Below are 12,314 nucleotides of genomic sequence, written 5' to 3'. Positions count from 1 at the left end.
GCTGCTCATTTCATGTTGGAGACATGGTGGCCCCTGCAGCATCATTGCCATGGCCAATTCTACCACCCTCACCCTGCTCCTTTCCTGCTTGCTTGGCATTGGTCTCTCCTGAGATGGAGTGGAAAGCAGACACTGTCAGGCTGGGCAGACAAAGCCTTGCTCTTCTTTCCCCCAATGACGCAGAACAGCTTTTCGGATAAGTGATTTCATGATGACATTTCAAAGTGAAATATATGGAATACCTAAATAATTATGTTGCCTCTTGATTAAGCCACTAAGCCTGGGTATCAGTAGTGGCTAGGAGCTTGTGTTCTGGAGTCCAACAGACTGGTTTTAAATTCCTGGTGTTTTTGTTTTTGTTTTTTCTTTACCAGGAATGTACAAATGTCTTTATTCAAAAATACAAAATAAATTATCTGTAGGCATGGACAATGAGAGCAGTAAACCATTCTATGTTGTCAACGGAAACCAGTAACTGAAGGTTATAGTGATTTTCTTAAACATCAGCCAGCCTTTTCTTCGGTCATCTCCTTCAACTGACCTCTCTCAAAGTTATTGGTGAGGAACGCTGCCTTGAGCTTCCTCTCACAGCTCATTAATGATGGTAAAGCACTAGTCTAGGAATTAGAACATGCCACCTCCCATCCCACCCATTCCGCCCATTCCAGGATCCTTCTCTTCTTTAGGAATTTCTGTGACTACAACTTCTGCTGTAGTTAACAGAGAGGCCACTCCAGCAGCATCCAGTAATGCAGTTCTTACAACCTTAGTTGGATCAATGATTCCTTTTTCCACCATATTCACAAAATCTCCAAGCACAGCGTCATAACCAACTTCTGAAGAACTTCGCAAAATTTTCTCAACTATCAATGATCCTTCGACACCTGCATTCTTAGCAATGGTTATTGCAGGAAGTTTGAGTGCTTTTTTAATAATTTCTATACCAATTTTTTGATCTTCATTAGCTGGAGTTATTGAATCCAAGGCTGGAAGGCACCGAAGCAGGGCACAGCCCCCTCCCAAAACAATGCCTTCTTCAACAGCACCTTGTGTAGCATTAAGGGCATCTGTAACTCTGTCTTTCTTTTCATTCACTTCAACATCACTTGTCCCACCAACCTTTAGCACAGCAACACCATCTGAGAGTTTTGCCAGACGTTCATTCAGTTTTTCCTTTTCATATTCACTAGTTGTAATATCTAACTGCTCGATGATTTCTTGAATACGCTTTTCAATTTGAGCCTTGTCACCTTTTCCTTTCAAGAGCATGGCATCATCTTTGGTCACAATGACCTCTCCAACTTTTCCTAAGTCATGAGGCTGAACATCTTCAAGATTTAGAGTTAGCCCTTCTTCTCCAAATACTGCACCGCCAGTAGCAATAGCCATGTCTTTAAGCTGGTTCTTTCTATTGTCACCAAAACCTGGAGCTTTGACTGCTACAGCCTGAAGACCAACTTTCAGCCTATTCAAAACGAGTGTGCTTAGAGCTTCCCCATCCACATCTTCAGCAATTATGACCAACGGCTTACGGTGAGCATTGGCAATTTCAAGAGCAGGAACAATGGACTGGACACTAGAAATTTTCTTTTCACTTAACAGAACATAGGCATCTTGGAATTCACATTTCTGACTTCTTGATGTATTAATAAAGTATGGAGAGATATACCCTCTATCAAACTTCATGCCTTCAATAATTTCTAATTCATCATTCAGTGTTTTTCCATCCTTTACTGTGATAACGCCCTTTCTTCCAACCTTTTTCATCGCATCAGAAATGATGTTGCCGATTTCTTTGTCTCCATTTGCACAAATCGTAGCAACCTGGGCGATCTCTTCTGGGGTTGTCACAGGTTTAGACTGCTTCTTAAGTTCAGCAATTACAGCATCAACAGCTAACATCACACCTCTCCTGATTTCCACTGGATTAGCACCTTTGCTAATCTTCTCAAAGCCTTCCTTGGCAATGGAGCGTGCCAGTACAGTAGCAGTAGTGGTGCCATCCCCAGCCTCTTCATTTGTGTTATTGGCAACATCTTGAACAAGTTTCGCGCCAATATTTTTATATTTATCTTTTAAGTCAATGGACTTTGCAACAGTCACACCATCTTTTGTCACTTTGGGACTTCCCCAACTCTGTTCAATAATCACCGTCCTTCCCTTTGGCCCCATAGTAATGGCTACAGCATCAGCTAAAAGGTCTACACCTTGAAGCATTAAGGCTCGGGCATCTACACCAAATTTTACATCTTTGGCATAAGCCCGAGTGAGATGAGGAGCCAGTGCCCTGGACACTGGCCTAATCTGGCGAAGGACTGCGGGCAATCGAAGCATTTCTGGGGCAGCGGCACGGCTTGTGGGCGACGAGACAGGCCGTCGGCGGCGAGTGAGGGTCCTGGTGTATTTTTTAGCTGCTTGATTTTGGGTTTGTTACTTCCTTCTCTAAGCCTCAGTTTTAAAATTTATAAACTTATGTCAATAATGGGGCATTATGAGAATTTAAAAAGCGATGTTTTAAAGTGTTTAGCATAATACTGGCACACAGCAAGCACTTAATAAATGACATCTGTTATTTCCCAGAGTACTTGAATGTGTAGTGACTGGTAGTCTCAACATTACCCCGTCTTATCCATGAGGAGGAAAAGAGATGTGAAATACGAAATACGCTCAATGCTACACATTCAGGGCTGAAACTCAGGCTTCTTATCATTCCTCTGTTCTATGGATACAAACGGTAGAACAGACAGAACTGTATTAAAACGTTTATCCAGTTCTTTTTATAAATGTGTGATGTGAGGCTTCCATCCTCCACCCACCCTCTAGGGCTATTTTCCAGAGTAGCTTCACTGGACTCTGGCTTCTGAGGCTATTATAGTTGTTCCAGAAGAAAGGGTCTATGATCAAACAAGTTTAATGGTAGATTTAAAAGGCTGCGCAGTTTTCTTTTTTTGCAGATCCTTTACTGTGCTAGTGTTCATCCTGAATCTCCAAGAGGGAAATGCAGAATAGAGTATTTCCCATTTTTTAAAATTAATTAATTTATTTTGTTTATTTTTGGCTGTGTTGGGTCTTCGTTGCTGCACGCTGGCTTTCTCTAGTTGTGGCGAGCGGGGGCTACTCTTCGTTGTGGTTCGTGGGCTTCTTATCACGGTGGCTTCTCTTGTTGTGGAGCATGTGCTCTAGGTGCGCAGGCTTCAGTAGTTGTGGTGTGCAGGCTCAGTAGCTGTGGTGCACGGGCTCAGTAGTTGTGGCGCACGGGCTTAGTTGCTAGGCGGCATATGGGATCTTCCTGGACCAGGGCTCAAACCCGTGTCCCCTGCATTGGCAGGCCGATTCCTAACCACTGCGCCACCAGGGAAGCCCTCCCATTTTTGACCACAGAATCCTGTCTCGGCCATTCTTGCTCCACAAGGAGAGAGCCTTCTGCAGGACACCTTTTGTGAAACACTCCAAGGGCAGCTTAAAAGTGTCATATCATGCTAACACGACACAGATGTAGAAAGACATAGAAGGCACACTAGGAACTGGATGTATTAAACAAGTGCAAAAATGAAATAGGTAAATAAAAACTCTATAGACGCCGATTAAAACTAGATTAGTGAGGTCATTTTGTAGAGTGGCAAGTTGGGTGATGATGTGCATGATGAGATTGAGTGAAACCAAGGGACATTGACTTCATTCCATGTGGCTTTAACTTTGGACAACAATGTAGTCAGATTTCCCAATGGCGAAGGGTGTTTTTTCTAGGTTTGCATCCCTCATATTCTCAGCCATAATGATTGTTCATATTTAAGTCTGGCAGCTTATCTAATTATGCTTTTTTCTATCCTTCAAATCCTCCTAGCTCCTGGCATTTTGCCCTTAAAATTGAATTAGTTCAGTGCTCTGATGTTACAGAAACCAGACTCTATTTGGAGTTGTAGAGCCAGTGTCACCAATGACTTAATGGAGATTCGATACATTCACTGCCTAATGAAGCATAGGCCTCTGTATACATAAAAATAAAACTGCTATGGATTTCCTTCTTTTTCTAGTTTTGGTTTCTTTCATATAATATTCTCATGTTGTCTCTGAAAGAAATTAAGGATGTATAAGTAGCCAGATGCCCAAGTCAAAAATAAGAAACTTTTGGGACTTCCCTGGCAGTCCAGTGGTTAAGACATAGCCTTCCAATGCAGGGGGTGTGGGTTTGATCCCTGGTCAGGGAGCTAAGACCCCAAATGCCTCACAGCCAAAAAACTAAAACATAAAAAAACAGAAGCAATATTGCAACAAATTAAAAACTTAAAAATTTTTTTAAAAAGAAAAAAAGAAACTTCTTAGTATTTTTTAAGTCTATCAACAGCAAAAGCCTTTTTACTGCTTGAGATTATTCAAAACAGATTATTCAGCTTGATTCTATCAATAACCAGCTAAGTAGTCAGTACATATAGGCATTATTAGCCCCACTTGACATTGAGTTTTAGAGAAACAAAGGTAGTTCCATGGAAATTGCATCCTTAGGGTCTCTTCTTCTCATGAGTACATGAGAAAGTAATTGCTTTTTTTTTTTTAATAGGTGTTTCTTTTAGAGTTTATGTTCTTTAAAATTATCACAGTCTCACAAACCCTGAGAGAACAAAGTATAATGTCAACATGAGCCAGTCATATGTCATTTTTCAACTAAGCAGAGTGAGTTTGCACAGCATTTGCAAGCAGGATATTTTAAGTGGGTCACAAGCAGGAGTGGTTAACTGACTCCCAAATTATAGCTCTAGAATCTGTCTCAAACTTCACATCCATTTATTCAACTGCCTGCTGGATAGTTCCACTCAGATGTTCCAGAGGCACCTCAGACACATGTCAAATATTTAGCTCAACAGCTCTCTCCCCCTCCTATTCTCTTCTCTTGTAGCCTTGGTTGTAGCATCCACCTTGAAGTCTTGATCTCTCCCTCTTCCTTAGCTTAATATCAGGGTTAATCACCAGTTTCCACTGCTTTCCCTTAAACTTTTCTCCAGTCTCTCTTGTCCATCCCTTTACTCACCACTCACACCACGTGGAGCCTCAACCACTACCCAGAGGCTAACCTCACTGCTTTCGTTCTTGTCCCCTTCGAACTTCCCACACACTGATAATTGCTAGAAGGGCTCATTCAAAAACAAACTGGATCATATCATTAACCTGTTTGAAAGTCTTCATTGACTCCCTGTCCACTCCTAATGGGAGACGGTCCCAGCTCCTTAGCACAGCTCACGGGATCCTCTGTGTGTGGCTTGACTTGACTCCTCGTCCTTCCCCTCCTGCTCCCTGTCCAATAATTATTGTTCCGGGAACCCTGAAATACTTGTACTTTGGCACAGAAGCCATGTTGTTTCTTACCTCTATGCTGTTCTTTGTTTATGGTCTTCTCTTTCATGTAATACAGCTCCACTCTCATCTCTTCCTTTCATTTTCTCCTAAAAAAAAAAGAATTCCACCATTTTAAAGATCTGTTCAGGAATCAAGAGTTCTAGAAGTCTTGCGTGGCCTCCTGTCTTCCCCAATCCACCTAGATCACATTAGGCTTTTCTCCTGATTATGCTTATGATTATCTGTGAAAATCGAAAATGCTGTGCTTGCTACATGATGGAATAGTTAACCTGATTTGTGCCCGTCTCCCCCACTGAACTGGGAATTACTTGTAGGTAAGGACTGAGTCTTAAAATATTTTGTTTCTCAACACCTGGCACAGTACTTGGCATAAAGTAGGCACTCCATGAATATTCCTGAATTGAATAATTATTCAAAGGCATCAGTCACTTTTAGAAATGTTTCTGTAAATCTATGTGAGAAATCATTTATTGGCAACAACATGACTTACAAAAAATAATGTCCAACTGAAAGTTGATAAGTGGGCATTTTGGGGAAGGAATCTAACAAGTTATGTGACATTGGAAGAGCTCCAGATCTGTGTGACGATTCTCTCTACAAGAAACTGGATCACAGTATTTCTACCCTTGCAGAGGAAGTTTCTGAGCACTGGGGAGAGACAACTGTGCATCTGCAATGAGGCTGGGAATGTCTGCTTCTCTCTGCCTCAATCAACTTGGGTACCATGTAAAGAAGAAAAAGAAGTCTTACTCTCTTCCACTCTTTTTCTCATTCTCTGCCCCCACCCCCTTCCTATTCCTCAGGTGCACCTCTGTTGGAAAGGGGGGCAGGGAATTTGCAGTTTCCTCACAGGTCCAATCCATTAAATGGTCTTAACTCTGAATATCCTCATTGTATGTAAGTGAGAATTTTTGGACATTTTTCTGGCAAGAAGAGAGTAAGACCCTTTTATGTAAATGTTACTCATGCTCTAAAATGTCATACTGTCCTTTTAGCTGTTCCCTTCTTTTTTGTCTGTGTGGTTTACTTTCCTCTTTAAAGAAGCATTTATGAAGCCCGTGCTGTGCCTCCAGCCCTGTGGAGGATACGAAGGAAATACAGGGCTCTGGCTCTGTCCACAAGGACCCCAGACGCTCTGGGTGGGGAGAAAACACAAACAAACATGTGTATCAAACGTGCTACATATAATCAAGCATGTGGGCCTCTCCCTTGGTCCCTGTCATCTGGATGCAATCTTTTCCTTCGCTCTGTTAAACTGATGAACCTCAAATGCTGACCCATGTACAAAAACAGAATAAGGAGCCAATTGTTATTGCTATGTTTCTGTTTCTAAATAAAAATTATAGAAAATTCTAGTTCTTGGGCTCCCCTGACCTCCATTTGTCTATACCAAGGTAGGGCTACAATTCTCAAAGACATATATGTATGTCACGGTCCCACCTTAGATACACAGCGAGTATTTATTATTCTGCAGCTTCTGATTTAGCCCTAGGGATGCCTATTGCCTCTGTCAAATACTACATCTTTATAATGTATTTATCCTTTGCCTTTAGTCTTTTCACAGCTTAACTATTACTTAGATGCTGCAGCTTTTTTATTTTTTTAACCAGTGTTCATTATAAGAACTGGGCTGTGGGAGTAGCCTCCTCTGTGCCTCTTTCTTCCCCTTTCTCCAATCAAGTCTCCACCTTATCCCATTTACTTCTTCTGGATGCACGTTGCCTCCCTGCCCATACAGCTTCAGTGATTCCCTGTAGCTCGCCACGTCAAGTCCTCAGTCTGGTGGCCACAGAATGCCTCTGTCCAGACCTACCTACCTGTTGGACTTCCTCTCCTTCTTCCTGTTCCCAAACTCAATGCATTCTCATCCCCAACTGTCCTGAAAACCTCATCCCTTACTGTTGCCCTTACTTTGCTCTTGCTGTTCTCCTCCAGATGGCCTCCCTCCTACCCACAGTGCAGCAAGTAGAGAAAGAGATTGGACATTGCATGGATGCAGGGAGAATCTCAGTTCTTTTTTTTTTTTTTTTTAATTTTTCTTTTAATTAATTAATTAATTATTTTATTTTTGGCTGCATTGGGTCTTCGTTTCTATGCGAGGGCTTTTTCTAGTTGCGGCGTGCGGGGGCCACTCTTCATCGCGGTGCGCGGGCCTCTCAGTGCCGCGGCCTCTCTTGTTGCGGAGCACAGGCTCCAGACGCGCAGGCTCAGTAGTTGTGGCTCACGGGCCCAGTTGCTCCGCGGCATGTGGGATCCTCCCAGACCAGGGCTCAAACCCGTGTCCCCTGCATTGGCAGGCAGATTCTCAACCACCCCGCCACCAGGGAAGCCCCCAGAATCTCAGTTCTGCTTCCTCAAAACTTCTGTCAACTTGGGCAAGTTATTAAGCAGTCTTGTTTCAAAATCCTCATAGAAAATGAGGATCATAATAGCTTCCTTGCGTTATGAAGGTTAAAGGAAATATATATGTATTCCTCTCACCCTGTTATAGTGCTCTGCTGAGTCTCTTCATTGTACTTGTAAAATCTTATACTACAGTGGGAATCAAGGTACATCTTCCCTTTCTTATCCATATCTGACCCTCAATTCAACTCTAAGTTCTTTGAGGACTGAGGCTATATCTTACCCATCTTTGTATTCCTCTAGAAAACTGATCAGAGTGTCATAAGCTCTGGAACTACTGGCTGAAACTTGGAGATTTTTGTTTACTTAACTTTTCATAGCTGTAGACAATTCCTGGATAGATTTAAAAACAAATGAAATGATAATCAAGTTACTTCAATCTCAAAGAGCCACAGCATTAGAGTCATTATTAATAGTAGTCTGTGAGGCCTGACTGCCTGGTTTAAAATCTTAGCTCTGACATTTGCTTGCTGGATAACCTGGTGCAACTTACTTTCTGCCTCTGTGACTCAGTTTCCTCATCTGTCAAGTGGGAGGTGGGATAGGAATGATGCCCACCTCACAGGGCTGCTATGAGGGTTAAATAAATTAGAACATGCAAATTTACTTAGAGAAATGCCTGGCACAAAAGCAAAACTCTCTAAGTGTTAGTTATGACTATTATTAACATTTCGGTTGCTTTTTCTATGTTGCTAGTTAAAATACAAAGGACTTTTGAGGTTGCGTTGTGAACAGTTGAATTGGTTTGAGAGTATAATTCCTCTTTAGTTTCGCTTCCTCCTCTCTTCTTTTGTGGGAATCTGGATCTCTCCATAGGCTTTCTCCATTTCTTCCTTGGATAACCTACACCTCTACAACTTGTTCTGATGCAAAGACAATTGATTGGTCTCCTTTAGAATTGTGCCACTTATGATTAGGAAATTCTATCCCCTACTTAAGTGTTAGCTCTTAACTTCCTCTTTTACTATGGTCCAGATTTCATAGTGTCTGCCCAGCGTGCTTGGTACTCTGTTTATTTCCTTGGTTATGTTTATCTCCTTATATAAGAGAGTGCACTAAAGGACCTATTTAAGTCTCAGTTTTGGCTAAGAGCCCAAGGCAAATGATAGCACACTACAAAGTGAGGTGCATAGTCCTCACCTGCAGGACCCACAAAGGAGGAAGTGGTCAAAAACCAGTATTTTTCAACTCTTAGCTGAACATCTATCGTTAGCCTTTAAAAAATTAGGACAACAATCCCAAATGTGCTGGGATCCCCAGTTTTGCCTCTACTCCCCGCAATAAGCATGAAGAAGGAGGACCTATCCTTCATGCTAAGCCTAGGGCAAGGAGAGTCTCCAGGTCTACTCAGATTCTCTGGACCTTGAGTAGCCCAGGGGACTGGTGTATGGCTCAGACCTTAAGAAATCTAAAGGGCGCGTGACTCTGGCAGGCTGCTCTGAGAGCAGCGTGAATGAATGAGAGAATTGCATCCTTACAACATAAGCTACCAGAGCTTATTGGAGGCAAGATGTATGACTGTTTCCATGGGCCAGATGTGGGCATAAATGAGAGATAGGGGGTGACTTTTATTAGATCAAGTTCGAGACAGCTGCCTATAGGGTGAGGAGGCCTTGGCAGGTAGGAGCTGGAAGGGTACCACAAGATGCCCAGTGCTGAGGAAGGACATTAGCAACCAGAGTAGAGAGGCAGTGTTTAATCAAGGGGGTGGTAGACAAGAGATCTTCAGAAATATTGTGTCCCCAAACTGGATCCCTAAAAGTGCCCTCTGAGATTAATGAGTCAGTTTTAAATACTTGCCAGGTCCAGAGAGCACCTGTCCCAGACAGGGCCAGTCTAGCCATATTTTTGTTGACCAATTATCCTTTGCTCCAACCCATAGGCTCAGGAAGCATGAAGGGTGAGAAGAGGAAAGAGGGGAAAAACTAAGGCAGAGATGGAAAGAAAAAGAAGCCGTTCCTACCCTTTACCATTGTAGGTGCTCCCTGTAGCTGGTTTAAGTTTGCCAGAGAGGAGAAAATTTAACTTCGGATGAAGACCAACTTTTCACTACACTGAGCTGGAGAAGTTAATTGTTGAAATGAGACAGTTTGTTTTTTTTTTTTTAAGTTTTACTAAAGATATCAGAGGACTTCTAATTATCTGAGAATGACCAGAAGACCCCTGGAATCTGTCTGCATTTTCATCCAAAGGGACAGGGAAGAATTTGGCTTCAGGAGTGAAAAGCAAAGACACCAGCAGAGTTGGTTTTGGATGAAACACTTGAGCTCTACTTGTAAAATGTTAAGATTACATTTGCTTTCTTGAAGATGGATTATTTTCCTCTTTTTTATTCTGTCTTCTTTTTGATGACTTTCGAGGTAAGGGATTGAAATTAAAATGTCTTTACCAACTTCAGGTAGCTAGATCAGTATGTAAAAGCATACTGTGATTAAAACATCTCTTTAGTTATTTTCAGCAAAGGGAAAGCATAAAAGAATTTTAATAAAAGCTTTTGAGTTTTTAGGTTAAGAATGAGAGAGATACAGCTATTTACTACCAGTTGAATTCTGTAAAGAAATAAAAAATTAATTTAGTTCTTTAAAGATTTTTAGAATAGATTTAAATTTATAGAAAAGTTGCTAGGGCTTCCCTGGTGGTGCAGTGGTTGAGAATCTGCCTGCCAATGCAGGGGACACGGGTTCGAGCCCTGGTCTGGGAAGATCCCACATGCCGCGGAGCAACTAGGCCCGTGAGCCACAACTACTGAGCCTGCGCGTCTGGAGCCTGTGCTCTGCAACAAGAGAGGCCACGATAGTGAGAGGCCCGCACACCGCGATGAAGAGTGGCCCCCGCTTGCCGCAACTAGAGAAAGCCCTCGCACAGAAATGAAGACCCAACACAGCCAAAAATTAATTAATTAATTAATTAATTTAAAAAAAAAAGAAAAGTTGCTAAATAGTACAGGGAGTTCCTTTATACCACACACCCAGTTTTATCTATTATTAACATTTTATATTAGTGGGGTATATTGGTCACAATTAATGAACCATTATTAATGAACCACAATTAATGAACACATTATTATTAGCTAAAGCCCATATTTTTAATATTTTAACAAAATCTTTAGTTTTTTTCTAATATTCTTTTTGTGTTCCATGATCCCACCCAGGATATCACATTACATTTCATAATCATGTCTGCTTAGGATACTCTTAGCTTTGACAGTTTCAGAGATTTTCCTTGTTTTTGATGACCTTGACACTTTTGAGGAATACTGGTCAGGTAGTTTGTGGAATGTCCCTCTACTGGGATTTTTCTGATATTTTTCTTATGATTAGATTGGTGTTACACGTTTCTGGGAGGAAGACCACAGAGATATAGTGTCATTCTCATCATATGATAACAATGATCTATATTGTCAATATGACTTATCACGGTGATGTGAACTTTGATCACCTGGCTGAGGTACTGTTTTTCAGGTTTCTCCACTTCAGTTTAGTCTTTCCCCACCCTCTGTCTACACTGTACTCTTTGGAAGAAAGTCATTATGTACAGCCCACACCTAAGAGAGTGGGGTGTTACGCTCCACCTCCTTGAGTGTAACCGTAAACTCTGAACTGGAAGTCTTTCCACTCTCCTCATTTATTTTTATTAAGCCAATCATTTATTTCTATTGATATGAACTCATGGATATTGATTTTATACTTTGGGTTACAATCCAATACTATATTGTTTATTTTGTTGTAAACTGTTCCAGCTTTGACCATGAAGAACTCTTTCAGTTGGCTCACATGTTCCTTTGAAATACCCCCATCATTGTGGGCTTTTTATTTTCGAGAACTTTCTTACTTTCCTGTACTATAGATTCTCCAGGCTCATATATATATTACCTGCCCCAATCCTAGAATCAGCCATTCCTCCCAGGAGCTCTGGTTGCTTTAATTGGAGGATGGTATTAGAGATCAAGATCTGGGTGATAGCTGTGCTTGTTGCTACTGGAATAATATCTTTTCAAGTGTATTTGACATTATTCAATAAATATTTATTGAATACCTCCTAGTGTGAAATATAGTATTATGCACTGGAGGAGTGGAATTTGAGATTTCCTGACCACTGCCTACACAGCTGGAATTAAAGTCAGCAAAGCCCACCTGTTTAACCATTGTTATTTTCCAGGGGAAAAGTGTTAAGTGATAGGAAAGAAGTTGAAAAGGAAAAAGTAAACAGAGTCCCCACTGAAGAGGGCAGAGGAGTAAGACATGGAGATCACCTTCCTCCCCACAAATACATCAAAAATACATCTACATGTGGAACAACTCCTACAGAACACCTATTGAATGCTGGCAGAAGACCTCAGACCTCCCAAAAGGCAAGAAAATACCCACATACCTGGGTAGGGCAAAAGAAAACAGAAAAAACGGAGACAAAAGAATAGGGATGGGACCTGCACCTCTGGGAGGGAGCTATGAAGGAGGAAAAGTTTCCACACACTAGGAAGCCCCTTCACTGGCGGAGACGGGGGGTGGGCAGGGGGGGAAGCTTCGGAGCCATGGGGGAGGGCGCAGCAACAGGGGTGC

At 41.8% G+C, this 12,314-nt stretch overlaps 1 protein-coding gene across 1 annotated transcript; it reads right to left on the bottom strand.

The window, feature by feature from the left end:
• Nucleotides 1-624: 624 nt before the first annotated feature.
• Nucleotides 625-2,387, bottom strand: LOC133102139 (60 kDa heat shock protein, mitochondrial-like). Its single transcript, XM_061207120.1, has one exon. The coding sequence runs from the start codon at nucleotides 2,332-2,334 to the stop codon at nucleotides 625-627; it is 1,710 nt and encodes a 569-aa protein (XP_061063103.1). The 5' UTR covers nucleotides 2,335-2,387.
• Nucleotides 2,388-12,314: the final 9,927 nt, after the last annotated feature.

This window comes from Eubalaena glacialis, chromosome 12 (assembly GCF_028564815.1).
Source record: "Eubalaena glacialis isolate mEubGla1 chromosome 12, mEubGla1.1.hap2.+ XY, whole genome shotgun sequence".
Classification (NCBI taxonomy): Eukaryota; Metazoa; Chordata; class Mammalia; order Artiodactyla; family Balaenidae; genus Eubalaena; species Eubalaena glacialis.
The sequence above is the reverse complement of the archived record's forward strand: the minus strand, read 5'-3'. Positions and strand labels throughout refer to the sequence as shown.